Source organism: Chamaea fasciata, unplaced genomic scaffold, assembly GCF_029207755.1.
Source record: "Chamaea fasciata isolate MVZ Bird 193981 ecotype frontalis unplaced genomic scaffold, bChaFas1.0.hap1 SCAF_7, whole genome shotgun sequence".
NCBI classification, from domain to species: domain Eukaryota; kingdom Metazoa; phylum Chordata; class Aves; order Passeriformes; family Sylviidae; genus Chamaea; species Chamaea fasciata.
Genome location: NW_027094092.1, coordinates 57171206 through 57193308, shown reverse-complemented (window position 1 = coordinate 57193308; position 22103 = coordinate 57171206). Strand labels below are relative to the sequence as shown.

At 46.5% G+C, this 22103-nt stretch overlaps 1 protein-coding gene across 1 annotated transcript in view; it reads left to right on the top strand.

The window, feature by feature from the left end:
* The first annotated feature begins 1511 nt into the window (after positions 1 to 1511).
* The window catches only part of PRKCH (protein kinase C eta), a 114733-nt gene continuing 94141 nt past the window's right edge, over positions 1512 to 22103 (top strand). Inside the window, exon 1 of the mRNA XM_066189012.1 lies at positions 1512 to 2003. Coding sequence (XP_066045109.1) covers positions 1644 to 2003 — 360 coding nt within the window. The 5' untranslated portion in view covers positions 1512 to 1643. The remainder of the gene's footprint in view (positions 2004 to 22103) is intronic.

The window sequence follows — 22103 nt, the reverse complement described above, 5'->3', positions numbered from 1 at the left end:
AATCCATACTGAAAGCAGTAGCAGATATAGAGCTAATAAAAGAAAATATTTATTTCTGACCAACTCACTGCTGTGGGATACTGGAATCCAAGAAGGTACGAAGATTAAAACCAGAGAAAATAAAATTATCCAGAACGATCACAGCTAATGCTAAAATAATGCATTCCAGAAGGAACATCAACACAAAAATCCTAAATCTACAAGCCTTTTATGACTTGGCCATGCCTGCTGTTAAAAGATCTGGAGCCAGGCACTTCTGGAAACAAAATCCCAGAATCTGGAGTGGCAATTTCTAAAACTAACCCTGTATTCCTGCTCAGGATAAGCTGTCCTAACCAAGTTAAAAAAAAAACCTTAAACACTTGTCTTCTCCAGTTAATAGTGACAGAGCAAGGAACTTAAAAGCCTTGAAAGGAGACCTGTCAGAAGTCTGATTTAAGAGTCTACAAGTTTTTCTGGCAGAACAGTTCTTCCATGTGAGGAGTGATCACATTACTGAACCTGTTCCACCTGCTTTCTTCCAGAGGAGGCAATCAGAGACAACCTGCTCTGTCTGATGCTTGTAAGGAGCCTTGGCTTGGTGCTCCTGTGAAACCTGGGAGTTCTAGAAGAAGAAAACAACGTGGAGAAGGGAGGAAAGGGGATGGGAGAAAACAGAGACAGTCTGCTAGGGAATGTGAAAGATGGCAGCGCTGAGGTGAGAGGAGGGGTCTGGAAAAGAAAAGAAAATGAAAGAAACACATTAAAAAAAAAAAAAAGGCTGTATAAGCTGTCAGCCAGTCTTGGCACCATCCAGCTGTGGTGGGGTCACTCAAAGGACCTCATCTTAGGGAGTGCAGCCTAATTCAGATGATGCCGGCTGAACAGTGCCACGGGGAAGGCAGCATTTCATTGTTCCCTACCCAGCTCGCACCGCTTCGCTGTGAAATCTGCAAAGCAATTACAACTAATTAAATTCCGACTTTATTAAGTGCGATCAAACCCCCGAAGAAATCCACCCTAAAACCAACCCCGCACGCCGAGCGCCAGGCACGTTAATCGCCCTCAATTAACCCCCCAAAACGGCGGAGCTGTTCCAATACGGCAAAGCCAACACATCCTTATGTTCTCCGCGCACGTTCTCCCGGCGGAGCGATGCGGGGAGGCGCCGGCAGCCAAGGGCGAGGTGCGGGCGGAGGAGGCAGCGCTGCTTTGGGTCTCTCTCCCCGCGCAGCTCCGAGCGGCGGGCGCAGCCCCGGCCCTTCCCGGGAGGTGCTGAACGCGGGCTGGGAGCCCCGGCGGGGTCGGAGCCCCTCGGCGGCGTCTCGGAGCTGCGTCCTCTCTCGGGGCCGCACCTGGGCGGCGGCGGGACGGGCAGAGCCGTGCGCTCCCCGCCCATCCCCGCCTCGCTCGGCGGCTCCTCCTCTCCCGCCCAGGTGTCCCCGAGCCGGATCGCGCCGCTGCCCGCGGCAGGAGCAGCCCGGGCCGGGCGGGGCGGTGCCGGAGCCCCGGCAGAACCCGGGGGCGGGCGCGGTGCCGCCGCCCGGCCCCCTGAGGAGGCGCGGCGGGGCTGCGCCGGCCCGGCAGGAGAGGCTGGGTGCCTCTCCCGGCGGGAGCGGGCTCTGGCTCTCCTCCCGGCTCCCGGGCGCCCCGGGGGCGCGGCCATGTCCGGAGCCATGAAGTTCAGCGGGTACCTGAAGGTGCGGATCGGGGAGGCGGTGGGGCTGCAGCCCACCCGCTGGTCCCTCCGGCACTCGCTCTTCCGCAAGGGCTACCAGCTCCTGGATCCCTATGTCACCGTCAGCGTGGACCAGGTGCGCGTGGGGCAGACCAGCACCAAGCAGAAGACCAACAAACCGACCTACAACGAGGAGTTCTCGGCCACGGTCACCGACGGCCATCAGATCGAACTCTCCGTCTTCCACGACACCCCCATCGGCTACGATGACTTCGTGGCCAACTGCACCTTGCACTTCCAGGACCTGCTGCGCTCCGCCGCCCCCAGCGACACCTTCGAGGGCTGGGTGAGTACCCGACCGGGGGAGAAGCCGGGAGAGCTCCTCCGGGAATGAATGAAGGGCACTCGCGGAGCCGGGGCTTGTCCTCGCATGCCTGTGCCGCAGACAGGCAGCCCGGTGTGTGTCTGCAGGTACACAGGTGTGTTCCTTCACGCATCTGTCTGTGCCCCTCCGCTTCGCATTTCCTCGGGCTGCTCTTCCTTAGGGACCCTAAGGACCCTCAGCTGTCGTAGCTTGAGGGTGAGGACGCTGGAGTGGAAGGCTGTGAAGTCTCTCCTCCTCTTTGTAAATGAAGGGAGAGAAGACCTGTAATACGTAACTTGCAGACTACACCAGCGAATTCACACAAAGGTGTTCCTTCCTCCTTTTGCTCGGCACGCAGTAGGCGCACTTGGAGACTCGGATACCTGGGTTGGATGTATTTCTGCCCAACTCTACACATGCTTGCACAATAGTTTGATGTGTGCATGTGGATTTCTTTGACTTCTTAGCAGAATGGCAGGACTAGTCTTGTGTCTGTTACGTACACCGCTGCTCTGGGTCAGTGCAGTTTCACTCTGAGCTATTTCCAGGTTATTTCCAGGTAAATGTCACTTGTAGGCAGCCCAGAGAAACTCATTTATGGGTTAGTCCCGATGGTGAGAGAAACAGTACAGGCTCTGAAGTTGTACCTTTGCTTCCAGTCTTGTAAAGGGGGAGGAGGTGACTGCACTGATTCAGACAGTTTGCTGGTAAGACTTAGGTTAATAAAAAAAAGGTATTTAGTTATTCTGAGTAGAGAAGGTGCAGAAGAGCTGAGAACGTTCAAGGCTGTAATGGGTATAAACTTTCCGAGGCCAAGAAGTTCAGGATATGCGGTCAGATAACCACCACAATAAAACCAAATGTTGAGGAAGGAGAGCTGACAGTGTAGAGAACAGATAGATAGATATCTAGATCCTATCACTGGGGAGAATGCTGGGACTTTCTGCTCTCAGCCAGTGTCTCTGGCTGAGGTGTGATGCTACACCTTTTGGGTGATTACAGGCGATGTTTAATAAATTTATATTGGGGCTGTTTTACTTAGGTACCTTATGGATAGGCCTGACGTTCGTGCACTGGAGGTGTTCTCTCTCAGACAGTCCCTGATGGGATTGTTGTTTTGGACAGAAGGGTCCCAGCCAGTCTCCAGTGGCTTAGCTGAGGTGTTGCTCCTGACAGCCCAGCCAGAGCTGAGGTCACTGGGTTTGCCTGGTAGATTCATGCCCAGCTTCCCAGGCAACCTGTGCCCCTGGAAAGTATCTGCTCCTGGGATTTGTGCTAAACCAGTTTCCAGTACAGAACAGACCCCTGTGGGCAAGGCAGAGAAGTGAGCTTGGAATAGAGTGCTGCGGTTTTGAAGGTTTTCTTGATCTTTGAGTTGCTGGGGATGTTTGCTGTTGAGAGAGGCCCTGTCCTCTGGGGAGGCAGGAGTCCTGGTCACACCGGAGCTGGCTACAGGTGGGGTAGGACTGCTTTGCTGCAAAGGTGGCGGCTTTATTTACATTACTAAAATACCTGTCATAATACTGCTGCTGGTGTGGATGCACATACGTTTCTTTCATTTAGTCCATGCTGCAGTGCTGATTTTTAGGGCAGATGCAGACTGTGGCCTGAAATGCTCATCTGGTCTTTGGTGAGGGAAAAGTTTTTAATCCTCGCAGGACAGACATGTGTTTTATGAGCTCCTGTACCTGTGAGCTGATGGGTGTAATGGGGTGGGAAATGAGTGAATTCTATTAACTAGACTGATGTAAACCGATTTTATATCTGGGCATGTAGACAGAGGCTAAGAAGTGCTGCTCTCCGTTTAAATTAATGTCTGAAACTTACAGCTGGGGTGGATTTAGTGGGGAATGAGCAAATGTTTGTCTTCTGTTGCCTTTCTCTCTCCCCTCCCTTCTGATTTGCTTTGTTAGCGTCTCGCATAGCGTGCAGCCTGGATCACATGATGACAGGGAACAGCATCTTGCCTTGATAATTTAATATGTCTTGATAAATCCAGCAACGCTGTCACGGGAGTTTGTGTAATCAGAAGGATAGGAAATGCTGGTGTGTACTAACCCAAGGTCTATGAGCTGCTGGCACAATGCAAAACACCATTAGGAAATGTAGATGATTTGAAACACCTCATCTTCAAAATCCTTCATTTCTGTCCTTTTTCCATCCCACCAAAAAAAGCCCAGATAGGCAACTGAGGAGTGAATCGAGTGAGAGGAAAACTGGTGAATCCTCCCAAGTTTAACCTGGCTTATGCTTACTTGGCTGTGCACAATTTTTCATTTAGATTTGAACTAGAACTTTTACGTTCACCTTTCTGAGACAGGAAAAACACTATTTTGGTAAAATCCAAGTGATTAATAACAGGCAAACAGGGCAAGTTGACTGCTTCTGCTCCCTGAGCTCTCCTCCTGAGAGGGAGCTGTCAGGAGTTACCTGTGGCAGTCTTGGGGTCAGCTGTCAGGCTCATGCTGCACTGTTTATAAACATGGATTTTCTCCTGCTGAAAAAAACCCCAAAAAGAAGTGATTAGTCGTAACATTGGTCAGCACCTCTTGTGAGAACTGTGGGAAGTTTCAGCGAGAGGCAAGGAGGAGCAGTTGGTGTGTAAGAGCTTCCCCGATGACTTGCAGGTACATCACTGCAATTATGACCCCGAACACTTATGCAGATGAGTAAGTGTATGGACATGAGCTGTCTCACCAGTAATGCTTATGCACCTGAGTCATCCCACTGGGTGCTGGGACGGTGTTCTCTCTTCATGGCTTGCTTTAAAATTCATGTTTCAGAGAATTCAAAACTGACCCTTTTCCTTTTAACCATTTGGGTTATTTTCCAAAGTCTTTCTCGTAAACAATCAGCATGGTCTGGGTATCTTCTAATTCGTGTGTTACTTGTTACACACATTTGACTGATTTTTTCCCCAGATCAAATTTGCTAGAGCTCATTAACTTCGAGATCCTCCTCGCTGTTTCCCCTTTCTTGTCAGGTTTCAGCAAAGTAGTTTTTGTTATCGTTGTCAGTGAAATGCCATCCTGCCTTCAGCGTGCCTTAGTGCAGTCAGAGCTGAGCCCCATCTCCCCGTGCTCTGTCTCTGGCAGGCGTTCGCCTGTGTGGGTGTGAGGTTGTGCAAACCTGAATGGTTGCATTTTACACAGGTGTGCATGACCAGGTGCGGGGCAGGAGGGAGCTGAGCTGCCTGCTCTCTGGAGCTGTTTACAGCTGGGGTTTACATCGGGCATGGAACTTGCCTCTTGAAAGCGTTTAATTTTGCACTAGCCTGTGCTAGGGTCTTTTTACTTGACGTACGCACCTTTAGAAGGTATTATCTCTTCTTTGTCTCTGAGTGCGGTGTAGAAAGCTGTCATATATCAGTGAAACAAATGGAGTATTCAGTGTAGCTGAAATGGGAGATGTTTACAATACCTAGGGTTATTCCTATGAGTTTTATGTAGTAGCTGAAGTAATTTTTAACCTTGGGAAACACTCTTTACAGATACTGAATGGCATTGTTACAAGGGAATTATTTAATCATGATTGTAAAAATTGTTAGTCCCTGGGTGGAGATGCCATAATTTCTAAGACTTTAACAAGGAGCAGACATTTAAACCTTGATCTTGAAGTAGCAAATCATAAGAGTACACTGAAGGAAATCACTTAACAGATGGGCTGTAAGATTAATGAGCCAGTCGCAACTTCCTGATGAGTTTGTTGCCATTTGCTTGTGTGCAGGAAGAGATAAAGGCAATTCTTGTGCGTTCCTTCACTTCAGCTCTTTTGCCTGTATCCTTCCCTATGATTTTTTTTCTTTCTTAAGGCATTATGTTCAAATACAATTGTATTTGTTGAACGTTAAGTTCAAGAATTAAAAGATAAGTCAACTTCCCTCCAGAACATCATGACCATGGCAGAGAGGCAGGGTGCTGCAGGTCAAATATGATATGGTTGCTGCTTCTTTTGACTCCTGCCTGGCTGCAGACTTCTTCAGGTGGGCAAAAGTTGCTTCAGGAAGCCAAAATACTTTATAGCTCTTGACAGAGGATTTTGTGGTGCAGTATTTTGTGTCTGCCCAGCTGTAGAGATGAATTAAGCTTGTAGAGCTGGAATAGATGGTTTCTCCTTCCACAGGGCAGGAGCAGGCTGGGGTGAAGTCCCTTTGACTTCTGCTTCCATGCACATGACAGTGATGTACACAGTGCAGATCTCTGATCTGTGTGAAGGTCACACTGCATGTTAATTAGCCTTGAGTAAAATGAACTCCTTCCCTAACTTTTTGGAAGCTTTGTTTCTGTAATTGTTCTTACTGATATGCAGTTATTATGTTGAATAGGACTTGTGGAGAGGAATCACCCACTGCAGAAGGTAAGATGGGTTTGAAAGCTACTGGAATTTCAGCTTTTCTTTCTTTCCTTTAGCATACAGCTCTCCTTTGGCCCTGTGAACAGACCCTTCAAAATGCCAGCAAAATCCCATGCACCGCAGTTACCTGAGAGTGCCCTGCAGCCTAAAACAAAGGCTGTAATAACTAAGGAAAAAATTGTTGCTATTTGTCAGGTGTTTAATAGTGTGTGGGGGTGTGATGCTAAAAGCAGTTGTTCTGATCAAGGCAGATGAGACAGCTGACTGTCACAAAGAGCTGCACATGTACTGCCCTGTTTGAGTATCAGAAGTGGTGCTATTTGGAGTCTTCTTTCTTGCTCCTCCCCAACAGAAGGCCTGGCTGGCAACTGTGAGAGTCTTTGGAGAATATGGACATTTCGCTTGAGGGTGTGTATGGCTGGGAAGATTTGACCCAAGCATGAGAAGAGCCAGTTTCCAGCAACAGGGGCCAATAGCGGGGTGTGGAACTGGAGTTCATGTCCTGGCTTTGAACTGAGTGTAGCAAGGTGTGGGTTTGGCTCTTTTGACAGTGTTCCTCTCCCCTTCAAAGATGTTGTCACTGCATTCATCTGGGGCTGTGGCTGAGGGGGGGAATTCTGTGCCTGGGGCACAGCAGAATTCAGGGAGGGCAGGGCAGGACAGAGTCCAGGCAATCAGGTGCTGCAGTGACCTGGAGGGAAATGGTCACATGGGTAATGGGCACCCTTTGGGTACTCTTGCCACCAGAACAGTGGCAGTCACCTCAGGGTGGCTGGAATGATGTACTGGAGTTCTGCATCCATCCTGGGGGCCCCAGTAAAAGAAGAACATGGACTTTTTGGAGGGAGTCTGGAGGAGGCCAGGAAGATGCTCAAAGGGCTGGAGCACCTCTGCTGTAAGGACAGCCTGAGAGAGTTGGGGTTTTTCAGCTTGGAGAAGGCAAAAGGGAGGCCCTCATAGCACCTTCCAGTGCCTAAAGGGGCTAAAACAGAGCTGGAGAAGGATTTTTGACAAAGGCATGGAGAGACAGCAAAAGGGCAAACTGATAAGGAGAGATTTAGATTGGATATAAGGAAGAAGTTTTTTACAATGAGGGTGGCACAGGTTGCCCAGAGAAGCTGTGGATACCCCATCCTGGGCAGTGTTCAAGACCAGGCTGGTTTGGGCTTGGAGCAACCTGGTCCGGTGTAAAGTGTCCCTGTTCATGGCAGAGGGTGGGGAACGAAGTGGTCCTGAAGGTCCCTTCTAACCCAAACTACTCTGTGATTCTGCCCAGCCCCTGTTGATGTGGTTGGCTGGAGTGGAGGGCTGACTTTGATGCCGGGAGTACCTTTACATTCCTGCTGATGGTGTTGCTGCTGAGCCAGCCCTGGTTGGAGGGAGAAGAGGCAGCCAAGGGCTGATGCTCACGTTGCCTTTGGCAGTGTTGGTCACGTTAGAAGCTCATGAGAAGATGTTTGCAGAGCTGCACCCGCAGCCCTGGGAGTGCTCTCTGCAGAGAGGCTGTGAGGAGGAGGGGGCAGCAGGGTGACCACAGCACAAGCAAGCCCAGCACCCCAGGAAGCTCGGTCCCCAGCCCTGCACCCTGCAGGCCTCGCCTCAGCCTGTTAGTGGTTTATATTTAGCTTTTTCCACGGGTCTTTTAGTAAAGCACATTTCACCCAGGCTGTCAGAGGCTTTCTGTTTGGAGTATTTTCTGAGTAATGATTTGGTTTCTGGCCATTTTGAGCTTATAGGCAATAAACTCTGCAGAATGGATCGTCAAGGGGGCCATTTGAGCTATTGAAATGCCATTAGAAAGTCTACTGATTTACAGGGTAATTCAATATGAAAAACATATCCCTTACTGAAGTGAATAAGACTCCCACCCTTTCTTCACAAACTATCAAAGCTCCTTTGATGTTTTAGGCTTTAGCTATTGTGCTTTGCTAATACAGCCAGGAAACTGGGGACCTTTTGTGTAACCATGGAGAAAAAGATGAACAGCAGAGTTACCACACGAAATGAGTTACTGGCAGCTTTTATAAGGATTCTGGATCAGCCATCGTACCTTCTTGCCTCCCAGATTTCATCCTATTTAGGCGTGCAGTTAAGACATGTCAGACCATGCTGCAAATTTAATTTCTTCTGGAGACAATGAACAATCTTAGCTCTGATTGCCTGCTCCACCCCTGTGCTATTTGTGGGGCCGTGCTGGACCCAGGCTGGAGTCCTGAATAACTAACCTGGCGCCATGTCCTGGTGGAGATCACCACGTGGCTGTTCCTCTCCCAAGCCATGCCCTTTTGCTGGCTGGTTGTGAGGGAAGGACCTGCTTTATAATAATGATATCAAAGATAAATGTGTATCTGAAACAAAGAGCATCCAGAAGCGTCCAATTAACATTGCTAAGCCACTTAGGGTAAGCCAGATAAACAACTGTATTTCTGCAATGCCAATGATATTTTTGTAATGCTTTGATATCATGAGATGTTCTCATCACTTAGGGAGGTCAATTGCAGGGGAAACCATCCTGCTTTAATTCAGAAGCCAGCACCACGAGCAGATGGGAGCCAGCTTTTGTCGCGTTAGCGCGATGCCGTGCGGGAACAAGCATCCCTCAGCAACTCCTGTGCTCTTGATGTTCACTGTCTGCCCTGCGCCCAAGGTGATGGAAAAAATTGCTTTTTCACTGCCCCTGCAAGACCTTTTGTGCCCTTGTTGTGCTAGACCAGAGGCATCTGATCGATGTCCAGATCTATCCCGCAGGCTGCCAGAGCAGGCTGACCGGCTGATGGCCCCGCTCCCTGCGCTGCTCTGTCCTGGAGCTCCTCCAATCTGGGGCAGGTTGCAGGCAGAAGGGTTGTTCTGGTAACTGCCAGGGTTTTTTTTTTTGGTTGGTCTTCCTTGTGAGACCCACTGCACCTCCAGAAAGCCTTGTGCTCTCCAGCCCACCGGTGCTCTCTGTGCTGATGGAGAGATGCAGCCCTCAAAATAGGCAGAGAGACAGGGGATGCCTGTGTCCTGTTTGACAGATGGGTGTCACACCCCAGGCTGTCTCCTCTGCAGAGCAATTTAGCCCATCCTGGGGAATATTGCAATCCTGGGCTGCAAAGCCACGGGGTGTTTGAGATGTCAGGTCTGGGTAAGATTTTCATTTGCTGGCTGGACCTCCAGTGACTCTGGATGGGAATTTCTGTGCTCCATCGTGTGGTGTGGACCTGCCCTTTGGGTCAGCCCAGCTCACACTGCACTGAAACCCAGCTGCTGTGACTCTGCTTACCCAGGAGCTTTGCCAGTACAGAAAAATGTTGGCAGGGGAAGAAGGAGAGAGGGAGGTATGAATCTGTTAGATGGCATTACACAAGGGCTTTTTCTTGGTGCTCACCTGCCCAGTTTCGTAAGTATTGAGTTTCGTGAGTTGGTTGTATTTGTATCAGTGATACAGTGGCAGCTCTCCAGACTCCTTCCAGGAGGTATCTCCTTTCTATGGAACAAACAGGAGATGAAGTCTTGGTGCAGAAACACGAGTTGGGCAGCTTTGGTAGCCGACTTCAATTTGTGAAATGGGAGATAAAATAAATAATCTGTTTTTTTAACCAACGTGAGAATGCTATTTGGGGCTTATTAATGGAATTACTCCCTTTTTTTTTTTTTTTTTTTTTTTTTTTTTTTTTTTTTTTACTTTTTATTGCAGAACATATATCTGTCAAAATGGGAGGAGGAGGAAAATGCATCCTTGCTAGACACATTTCTAAATGTGTGATTTGCTGCATGAGTGTTGCATGTCTGCTGTGTGTTTAAAAAAAGATCAGTACAATCATTTGCAGTGTGAAATCACTTAACAGATCAGTAGAGCCCTGTAATCTCTCAGAATGAGGTGAGTGAGGGACAGGATGTGAGAAACAGGCTGTGTTTCTCTGCTTTCCCAGGACTTTACGTCTAATAGTGAGAATCACAGTGACAGATCGTCTGATGATGTGCATCCAGGAGCTGAGGAGAGGTTTGAGGTGGTACCTCCATATCCGACACTGTGGTGTTTTTCCTGCATTTCTCTCATATATTCTATGACAGCCATTCTCAGAGACAGGATTTTGACTTGCCAGCTGGTCTCATTTGGTGTGGAAAAGCAGCTCACACCTCTCTACAGTACCTCTGGTTTCTAGCTCTCTCTGTGGCGTGCTCTGTGGTTTCTGTTTTGCCTTTGCTTGCTTCTTTGGTTTTTTTTTTTTTTAAATTCCTTTGTCATTAGTCTGTGTTATAGCACGGTCTTTTGCATTTTTTCTCATGAGTACATTTAATTTTACTCTGTCATGTAAGCAAGACATACTTTGTAAATTAAAGTCTTCATGTACATCTCCTCTTGCTAAATTTAGTGTCTTCAACCTCCTGTGATAGCAGTGGCATCTTAGTTTTGGAATCCTTCTGTCATTTTTGGATAGAAAAATGTTTGCCATCATTCACAGATTTATAGATGCTGTAGTAGGTTCAAGCAGGACCAGTTGTAGTGGTGCTGAATGCTGTTAGTGTGAGTCAGAGGGAGAAGTGCACTGTCAGAGGGATCATTTGGGGTTGTGGCAGCTCTCTGGAGCTGGCTGTCTCCACAGTCAGGATGGGGTGACAGTTTAACTATGACAGTAAAAAGTCAGCATGGGGTGTCTGTGCTCCAAAGTGCTTTTATCTGGCAAAATCGTTGTGAACCAGTGCTGTCTCTGATAGCATTGGAGTTGACTTGTCAATGTGTGAGTTAGTTCCTAGAGGGATTCTCTCCACCTAGACTGGTCAGTGTGCTCTTCCCGTGCTAAATGTATTCAGTTCTGGGCTTTGCTCCTTCGGAATAACAAAGGTTGTCTAAATCAGGAGTGACTAATGAAAGACTAGCTTATCCTGTTTGAATTCCTACTTTGTCCGGCATTTACTTTCTTGGTAAACAAGGACATGTAACTTGTTGGCCTTTTCCTCAGGACTGAAGAGCAGAGGAGAAATAGAGTTCCAAGTAGTGAAATTTGGGATTGGTTTACTGCATGTTTTCTTCTATCTCATACCCTTCAATTCTTTTAAATTTTACATGCTTTAAACGTTGTCCTTCCCTCACATGTAAACTGGCACACACATGAAGCTCTCCATTCCTCACTTCTTTCTGGCATCAATTTTTAATAGCACCAATGTGAAAGTTGCCTTCTTCCTTTCTCACTTGTTTTTTTAAAAAGTTTGCCTGTGCATTCAGTGGACATTCCAGCAGTAGAACAGGAGCCTGGTGTTTGCTTCTGCTGTTGCTTGTGAGGTTTACGTCAGTGGATTCCCCATGGCTTCGATGGAATTACTCTGCCAGCTTTGCACTGGCTAATTGGGATAAGAACTGGACATGTTTCCTTCCCCCTTCTTGCATGCAACAGGAGTTGATAATGATGGCTGGGTTGTGCATTATTTATTGGGCACAGCGAGTGCCCATGGTGCTCTGAGAAAGGGGAACAGGAATTGGCTTCCGTCAATGAATTTGTTATCTAGGTCATTCACAGGCTGAGGCATCTCACATTAATATATTCAATGAAAATTTATTCTCTAAGGCAGTTTGCTCCTGAGCCTGGAGGAAAATATAACTGTGTGAGGAAGGTGTTCCCTTGTGGTCCAAATCCATGGTGGGATTTCTTGTCAAAGCCGCTCCTTGGAACACACTGTTAACACAAAAGCTACAGTGGTGTTGAACGTGTAGGGTGAGCCTCCATCTCCTAATAGGGCTTGGTGGGAGTATTGCTGCTGATAATCAGTTTTCTACATGGAGCCCCGTGCTTATCACTTCATTATCTCTTTACTCAGTAGCAGTGAAAAGTCTAGCTTTGGTTTCTTGCCAAGAACTGCTCACAAGACTGGCTTGTGAGGGAGGGTGATTTACTGGAGATTGTTGAAAATGACCCTGCACTCAGTTTCCTGGTTTAGAAGTTTCTGTCCCTTGTCCCTGATGTGGCACCTAAGGAGCAATGCTGGTTTATTTAATCTTCTTTTATGTAATGGGACATAACTGTGGTCATTTAGTAGCTACTTCACAAGCAACTAAGATGTTCTCAGCTTAGAGTGGAGCAGAACTGGGTGGAAAAGATAAGCCATCTTCCTCTCAAAAATTAGCCCCTGTTGCAATAATCCTATTAGTACCTAATGGTAGTAACTCATTTTGACCATGCTTTCAAATAATTAGCTTGAGTCTTGCCTGTCTTGCCAAAAAAGATGATATTTTTTTCCCTGTTTCCTTGACTCTAGAAGGGAATGTGTTCTGCTTTCCTCATCCTGAATAGTTTATCAAAACCTAGACCTTCAAATTCATTTTGCTCATGTCCAAGAAAGGAGCAAGGTCTAGAGCTGTTCTAAGGAGCCCAGTGGAGCTGTATTCTTTCCCTCTGAGGGACAAAAAGGGTATGATGTAGGCAAAAAAATGGTACAGGAATAGATAAAAGTTTCTTCGGCGCATTCACACAGGTTGAGGCTGAGATCTCCAGCTCTACCTGAAGGACACTGGAACCCCCCCATATTTACTGTTCAGGAGCTGCCTCTGCACGCCAAGACTCACTGTATCCACATCCTTAGGAAGTAACAGTCTTGAAGTGAAGAGCAGACTCCTGGATTCTGGAGGATCAGGAACAAAGCATCAAAAATCCAGGCTATGCTGCACGTCCTCACAGAGTGTTTTTCAGCCTCTTGTAGACAAAATAGGTTCATACTGGCACATGAGCCTTTCTGTCTGGGCTAATCTGATATTTATGAAGTCATCCAGCGTAGGAATGAGTTTTGAGCTTAAATGTGATGGGGCATTTTTTCAGCAGGGCAGTTTGTATGGGGCAGATCTAGGAAGGCACCCGGCAGGTTTTTGCCCTCCTCTCCCCAGTCGCTGTGCAGCAGGAGAGGTGGAGAGCTTCCTGCTTGTGTCTCTGCTTTTTGCCTACCCCATTTCACAGCTGAGCTTGCTAAAGAAACCATCAGTCGAACGCCGGGCAAGTCAATGTGGGGGGCTGTTGGCTGTGGTTTTGGAGTCGTGCGAAAGCAACCGTCCACTGTGCTGCCTTTGCAGGGGAGTGGTGGCGGCCGGAAGAGGAGGCGGGAGCGGAATTTTGGGGCAGCTGGGGCCCTTAATCTGCTTTTGGTCAAAGCTTGATGCCAGGATGGCTTTTCCCCGTGTTTTGTACCTACCGAAGAACTTGGTTAATGATTTATCAGTTCATAAAGTCACAGAAGGGTTTGGGTTGGAAGGGACCTTAAAGCTCATCAAAGTTCCAGCCCCTGCCATGGGCAGGGACACCTCCCACCAGACCAGGTTGCTCCACTCCTCATCCAACCTGGTCTGGAACACTTCCAGGGATGCAGCAGGCACAGCTTCTCTGAGCAAACTGTGCCTCACACCCTCACAGGGAAGAATTTCTTCCTAATCTCTGATATTCACCCTGCTTCACCATAAACCATTATCAACCCTGTGCTTTCGCAGCAGTTTCCGATGACCCCTGTTGGACACGTACCAAGCCCCGCTCTGAGGTTACCTGTGCTCTGCTGAAGGGGTGTTGGGAGCCGTGGCTGCTCTCCTTTCTCTCTCTGCACATCTGCAGGAGAACAGGATGTTCATGCTGTGGTGTGGAGGTGCCTGTGAACTCCTGGCTGCTGTGGCACAGACAGGACACGACCCACACTCATTTCGGTTCTTGCTCGGCGCTGTGTCTAGCAAGGAGAAACCCTTTTGGCTGGTTGTGTTCTTTTTGGTTAGTGCTGTCTTGGTTAAAATTCTTAGAATTAAAAGCTTCAGAAATTTTGAAAAAGAGCTAAGAACAGAGAATTGAAACTATATGTAAAATCATCCCGTGATTCATTTTAGAACTGCACGATTCTGATTTTGTCAAGAATTTTGCAGGATCTGAGTGGATTTTTCAAAGAGGAGCAAAGATCATTCTAGTTGTCACATGTTTTGGCTTATGTGGATGTGATCTCAGAAGGTTTCTGGTGTGCCCTTGTAAGTTTGTCATTTCCCTTTGTCATGGAGAAAGCTGTGCCTGTGATTAATGCGAGGTCACTGCTGTTATTTCTATATATAAATAAGCTTAGTGCAAAGAGACTTGCCTCAGCAATGCATATGCAGTACTCATTGTTTTTAAGCAACGCGCTTCTTATTTTAGTAACATTTTTGAAGCGCCTGTTCCTGTTTTGAACATGAACATTAGGTGAGAAGAGTAACTGAGCTTGCAGGTTTTAAGCAGCCGTCGGGGTCCCTGTGTTTGGCTTCTGAAAGACTGCTCTGAAAATGTTTTTGTGGCCTCAAAAAAGCTCATCAGTGTTTTCTCAGTATAAGTTTTGTGGTTCATTTCTAGGTTGACTGAATTGGCTTTTTATGTTAATAGTTCTGGTCATAAGAAATTTCATTTGCAGAAAATCTTGCAGATCTCTCATCTCTAGAAGTGTTCAAGGCCGGGTTGGATGGGGCTTGGAGCAACTTGGTCTAGGTAAAGTATCCCTGCCTGTGGCAGAAGGGTAGGAATGAGATGATCTTTGAGGTCTGTTCCAAACCAAACCATTCTATGATTTTGTGGAGTTTGGGTTTGCTGTTTTTGTTTGGGTTTTTTTTTTTTTTTTTTTTTTTTTTTTTATTACTCCAGCTGCACAAAAAGATGCTCTTTCGGTGCCTGATAGTGTTTTTCACTGTCAACAATAAGAAAAAGATTTTTTTTTTCTTTTGAATATATATATTTTAGCCAGTAAACGAGTAGTTGCAAAATTCTGAACACCTATATAGTTTCTTCTTACTCCATCTCTGACAATATTAAGCAAGTGTTTCCACAGGAACAGTGCTCTTTACAATAGACAGTGTTGTGGCTTGCTTCAAAGCCACAGCCAGAACTTGTAGGTGTTAGAAGAGCACCAGATGTTTCCATCACTCGCTGTGAATTTTCCAGTGGGTCAGTACTTGTTCAGACTCTCTATCTCAGCATCCGAAACCACCCCCTTGTTTCATGTTGCTCTGTGTGGTAATGCCCCAGTAGCTTTTCAAACTCTGCTGAGCTGCAAGAGGAGTTTTTTAGAATCACGAAAAGTCGCAATTTGTGGTGCGGCCAAGATCTAGTCAGCAGCTCCAGTTCAGGATCAACTGTTCCAGGCCAGGTTGGAGGGGGCTTGGAGCAACCTGGGATAGTGGAAGGTGTCCCTGCCCATGGCAAGGGGTTGGCACTGGATAATCTTTAAGGTCCCTTCCAAACAACACCGTTTTCTGATTTATTTTATCCTTCCATCAAACTCCTTGCTATACTGTAATCTTATCGCAGGCTCTTTCAGTATAATATATATTAGGAGTTGAACACTGTGAAGTGTTTATTATCTTTCTTAGGGAACTGTGTTTGTGATATTTCCCTTCACTGAATGTGGGTCAGTCATTAAAAGGGGCTGGATCTCTTCATTTGCTTTCCTCCAAGGAGGTTGCTGAGAGGACAGGAGCTCAGTGACGGCTTGGCTTTGTATTATATGGCTCGGTAAATCTTAAAGAAGGCAAGTGATTTGGCTTTATTTTCAGAGGAGACAAATGCTACCCAAGGGATTTCTGTCCTCAGCTGGTGAGAATTAAGGTAGAAGACTAAAACTGATGTGAGTTTTCCCAGAGAGAATAAAATCTTGCTTTGGGAATTAGGGGAATGTGTCCCCCCCCCACAGCAGGGGCTGTTTGTCCACAGGAAGAGGAGCATGAGGTCCCCATTAGCAGTGCCACCCAGGTGGGGATGTGCTTTTCTCCAGGAGGGAATTTATACTTTAAACACATTAGTGTGCTACAGTTAAAAGCATGTGTGTTTGTATATAAAACAGAAGCAACACTCTGGCACAGATAAAATGCCAGGCCTTCCATTCACAAAGGAACTCAACATTTGTCAAGGAGGGAACATGGCAAAGGTTGTCCTAAATATGAGTGGCTTTGTAAGTGAGTCTGTCCTGCTCTTGGCTTACCCAGGATTGCCATGTGCTGGGGCTTGTGGCAATCCTCAGCAAAAGCTTTGTTTGAAGAGCAGAAGGTTTATCTGCGGGTTTGCAGGTGATGCTGAGTTTTGAATGGGAAATGTGGTCAGCACCAAGTTATGCTCTCGGCTGACCTGTGGGCAAAACCACTCCAACCATGTTCTGACCTTTTCCTCTGCGTACCCTTTCTGGGTGTCTCCACCCTGTGGTTTATTTAATCCAAGGTAAATCTTGGTCACATTGCTTCCTCATCTTGAACCCACACTTTGGAAAAGGAAAAAGAAATACTAAAAAGGGGAAATGTGTGACAGCGTGCTGCTGGAAGGTGCCAGCAGGCTGCCTGTCACCTTCCAGTTGTACCCAAAACCTCAGGAGAGCCTCCTGTCCTTCAGAGGGAGGCAGGTGACTGGGTCAGCACATCCCAGTGACACAGAGCCTCGTCACCATCCGGTGGCTTGGGAAGGCTGGAGGCCAGTGCTGTTCAGCTCCTTCCTGGCTCAGCCTAATTGCTGCAGTCTCAGCTGTGACTTTATGGTCACAAGTGGGTAGTGAGATCATCCCTCTCATGAGGTAGATGAGGGAGACTAATCACAGACATGATGGGACTAAAAATTGCTTGGTCTTGGACAGTCTGTCTCTTATTGTAATGCTTGGCCTCAGGATTTCAGGACAATTTTTTTTTACTTATTATTTTTGGTACTGATATCCAACCCACTGTTTTTCCCCATGAAAAACCTCACCTCTGCACCCTTTTTTCTAACTGCTGTTTCATAGAAATATTTTGATTGCACTCTTCCATCATTCCCACCAAAAAAAAAAAACAAAACCCCAAACAGAAAACCAAACTCATAAACAAAACCCACTCTACAAATAGGATATGATCTAACTTGGCAAAGCAAATGTTGGCAGTGGCGTGTCCTTTCTGGGTGTTGTCAGCTGCAACCTACATTCTTTTTGCTGCCTGAAGACTTGATTGTGGCTCCCAGCACTGGACCTCCTGGGATTGGAGCAGAGACATGAGCAGTAACATCTGGACACCAGGAGCAAGCATCATACCTTCAGGAATGCTGAGGGAGTGCATGCCTTGGCACTCCTTTTTTTTTAAATTTTTTTTTTCCTACCTTTGGAGGCATCTAATTGGCTATGCAGCCAGAAACTGCTGCTGCTTTTACATGATGTTCTGGGATGTGTGTACCAGGGATATGGAGCAATCCCGTAAGTGGTTGGCAGGGAATGGGAGAGGGAGTATGTGGGCTAAAGTACTTTTAAACCTTTCTTTTCATCCTTCCCTGTGTCCTAAACAGGTTCTCTCCTGTGAGATGCCACTCTATATTTGATAATTTGCTTTTCATGCTTCTGTCTCAAATCATTGGGCAGCTCATCTTGCAACATGGAATGTGGTGGATTAATAATGGCCAGGTAAAAATGTTAGTCCCTAATAATTTCAGTGCTAAGAAATTGCCAGGTGAGGAAGTGAGAGGAGGAAGAAGGAAGTCACTGTTATTAATTCCACATCTGGGAAGAATTATCTGAGCTGAGGTGCTTAGGCTTCTCCATGGTGTTGCAGCCCATGCCAAGGTTGAAAGTTGCTGGATTTAATCTCTCCTTTTTGTATCCTCACTAAGGATGAGTAATGGGATTAACACTTTAAATTGGAATGTGAGCTGTGTTGGGAGCTGTACTTCTAAAGACTGGCATGCCCCTGAGACTTGCCATTTGAAATCTTAGGTTTTGCCAGAAATATTGCTGATAACTTGATCCTGCACATAAATTAATTCATTGTGATGCTGTCAGGGGTGCTGTTGTGTGCCCCTCGGTGCACTTAGCTCAAGGCTTTAAAGTCACTAAAAAGACAGAGAGTTCTGGTGCTTTGCAGCAATTGATTCTTCTTGATGTCTGGGCTTCTGTGGAGTCTAAGTATGTGTTGTTTTTGTGGGTTTTACCAAGTTTCCCTTGCACTTTTCCAAGCTGTGCAGTGGGCTAGGTCTGGTTTTTGAAGACCCAAAGCCCTGTTTCTACCTCTGCTCCTGCCATCCCCGTATGTTGCTTTCCTTTCCTGTCAAGCTGATGGTGTAAGATGTGCTGGGCACCCAGAGGGGCTTTGCTGCCTTTGGTTGGAAAGATGGGGATGTGTGGCATGTGTTTGATGTGGGTGATGTGTTTGGAGTGCACGATCTCGAGATGTCACGTTGGCTTCAGGAGAGAGCAGCGCTGTAGGGATGTGACACCAGGATGGCACCCTGAGTGACAGCCAGCACTGTGGGTCTTCCTGAAACTTCTACCATCCACTTTTTTGGGTTCCAGCTGTCCCCAGTGCAGTAAAGATCAATAAAGGTTTTCCCAATGTTGGAGGGAAGGAAGAAGCCTGTAAATCAAGCCCTCTGCAGAGCTGTTGGTTTGTGTCAGTACCTCTGTGTTGTGGAGCCCCATCTTCCTGGCATCGAGGTGCTGATCACATCTCACTCCAGAATCCTTCTTTTTTAGTTTTACAGTGCTCATCATTAGTGATCAAGCATCATAAATAACTGAACTTTTCCATCAGGTTGCCTTTTGCTGCACTACCAGGGCTTAACTTTTAACTGTTGTTAAAAGGATGGTATTTGGCTCTTCAGCATCTGACAGAAGTGGTTGGAGTAGGAGAAAGTTGTGACCTTTCCCCTTTCTATCTGAGGTGTTGAGAAATTAGATGGATTTCTATCTGGAGGACTAATGGATTTTAATGGTTCATGATCTCATCTGCCGTGGCCTGGTTTTACAAAGAAGAAAGAGCTATTGGACAAAAATGGAAAAGCACACTAAATGGATTACATGTAGTAGGAAGGTATTTTAAAAATAGTGACACACCTAATGGAGACTCAAATGAGAATAATTTCTTAGAAGTATAGAATTATGCAATAAAACCTGTGAATAACGAGAAAACATTTCCCTGCACCGAGCAGTGGAGAGCAACACAAGTAGATGAGTAAGTTCTGGAGAGACAGCTGCAGCGGGGGTCTTTGCATAGTGATGAAACTGCTTTAGGGATCCCTGCTCTTTGAGTTGGATCCATGAACAGGATATTGGGGGCTCTGCCTGATGCTGTTCAATCTGGTGGATTGCCCCTAAGTTAGCCCTAAGTGCTTTCCTGCTGTAGCTGTGCAGTGATGGTCCCCGGGCAACCAACAAGAGTGCCCTGGTCACAGAACCTCCAGACCATGTGCAGACTGTGCTGCTTAATGTTAAGTCATAAATGATTCATAAAGTCTGCCTAGATTTGTTAGGGAGGTTAATTAAAGCTGAAGGTGAATACTGTGCCTTGGGAGATTTCTCAAGACTCAGAGAGCTGTTGTTGCTTCTCTGCCCAATCTTTGTGTTTCTCCTTCTGTATTTCTGCCTGGTGCCTGTTCTGTTCGTCTCTGGGCCAAACCCAGGTCTCTGGTGTGCACTGGGCTACCTGGGCTTGCTTTTTCACTGGCCTTCCCTTCCTGGGGGACACTGCCTCAGTTCGAAGTTCAGCTGTGTCACTGCCTTACTTTGAGGAACCTCTGCTCAGAACCTCATCGTGGTGGCCCTTGGAATGTTTCCGTGTGGGAAGTGCCACTAACCTGCCTACTTGGCACCAGTCAATGAATTTATTCCTTTATAACTGTAAACAGAAAAAGTGGCACAATTCCCTGGGTTTTCTGCCAAGTTATATTGGGTTCATGTGGGAGACAGAAAATACTCTTGTTGATAATCTCCAGATCTTGGAGATAGAGTAGGGCAATCCCTGTATTGTGTGCTCAGTGATAGACCTAAAACGTGAGCTGTCAGGATCGTCCCGTTGCAACTCCAGCTCAACAGCTATTGAAAGATTTTTGTTTTGCTGGTAATAACTGGTTGTTGAGGTTTACTGATATGTTGTCACTGTTAATTGGATGGAAATAGAAGATTTTTGTTGTTTGTTGGTCAATGCTCCCGAGTCTCCTCTGGAGAGACCCTGTCCCACTTTCAGCCTCTTTTACCCACAATTGCACATGCAGGTGTCTGCAGGCAGTTTTCCATACCTTGCATATGCAAAGCTGATAGCCTGATAGCAGCTACTGAATGTGAGCATGGGTGTATTTGCTGTAATCAAGTGTTCAGACAGCTGAAAATGAAGCCCTGCATTTGCCATCCTTTAATTTAGTGGTCTTGCATTGATGGCAGTATTTGCCTTTGGGAAATTAAAGTAATCTGTGATTTTCCTTCCCACCCCTTACAAAAAACTGGCTGTAGGAGGAAGACAAGAGGAGTTGGAAGGAAAATACAGTAATGGACTGGACATGGTGGCATTTGGCACGGTGTTACAAAGATGCGTGGTGAATAATTAAGGTTTAATTGTGCTCAGCGGAGCTAAAGCTCTGCTTGTATGTGCTTGTGGTGGGGAAAGGCAGCATCCGTCCTGCCCACACGATTCTGGTTTCACACGAGCTGTGGGAGGGAGCTGGGGGCTTCCTGCCCCTTCTCTCTGCAGGGGCTGCTCAGGGAGGCTCAGAGCAGCCTTTTCTCTCTGCCTGGCATCTCCCCTGGCCACCATGTGCTGTCACTGGGGGGGTTCCAGCAGCTTTGCTGTTCACACGGTCATCCCACGCTTGGCATGTTCTGTGCCCTCAGGAAATGGGCCCTCACTGGTAGGGTCTGGTCAATCTTCACATTTTCTTCTCAGCCCATTTGCCATTTCTAGCCCCACACTTGTAAGAGGTTGTGGATGAAATCTCTCCTCTGTTGCAGACTCCAGTGTGTGCATGACATTCTTAGACTCTCCCATGTCCCCCCCCCATTTTTTTCTGAATTTCACTTAAATTTCTGAAGGAGGGGGTTCTTACTCAGTGGTGGTAGTGTTGAGATCAGTGCCTTGTCTTCAAGAAACTTCGCTACCACGGTATTTATAAACAGGTAATTGGATCCTCTCCCCCTGCCACATAACTTGGGAAAAAGGTAAAAAATCCCTGTGGAGAGTTGTTGTTGTTGTTTTTCTTTGAAAATATAAGGAGAACAAAAGCATAATAGTCCCTGAACCATTCGTGTCTGTGTTTCTCTTTTTTTAACTTTATAACATTTTTTTTTTCCCAAATGTGCTAAAGAGCATCTTCCTGCAACCATTACTTGTAAATCATTCATTGCTTTAGAGATATTTCTCAAAAGCAATATAAATTGCTGTAACACCATGGGAACAGGCTCTAGCTTCTGCTTTTGAAAGTGTTTGTGTTTTGGTTTTTTTTTTTTTTTGTTTTGTTTGGTTTATTTTTTTGGAAGATTAGAAACCTTTTTTTAATCTGTATACTTGTATTTATAATTGTAGCTTTTCAAGCAGGTTTTCTTGGCAGGAAATTTTCACAGGATAAATTAATCTTGTTCCTACCTCAGTAAATCTCCTGTAGAGGTGGGTAATCTCTTGGATGAAACCAGACTGAAATTGATTAAAGAGTCCAGGATTGGCTAAGAGTCATTAGTTATGCATGCTTGTTCATGGCTGGTGTGCAGCTTATAATTAGGCAGCTTGAACAAAAACAAAAGTAATATTTTAAGCAGCTGTCCCGAAACAAAAAATTAGAATGACAATATTACAATAATAGCTGGAATAACTGGTTGTAGGAGTTTTGAGAGGGACTGGCTTTCCACTCATGTGTGAGTTTTGCTGCAGAGTGTTAGACTTTGTTCAGGTGTGCTTCAAGGCTCAGGGTACATGGACCTGCTGATTGCAGGTGGGATTGGCAGCCTTTTCCCACTGCTCTCCATGTCACCCCTGGCACCTGCAGTGGGAATTATTGCCCTGAGCAC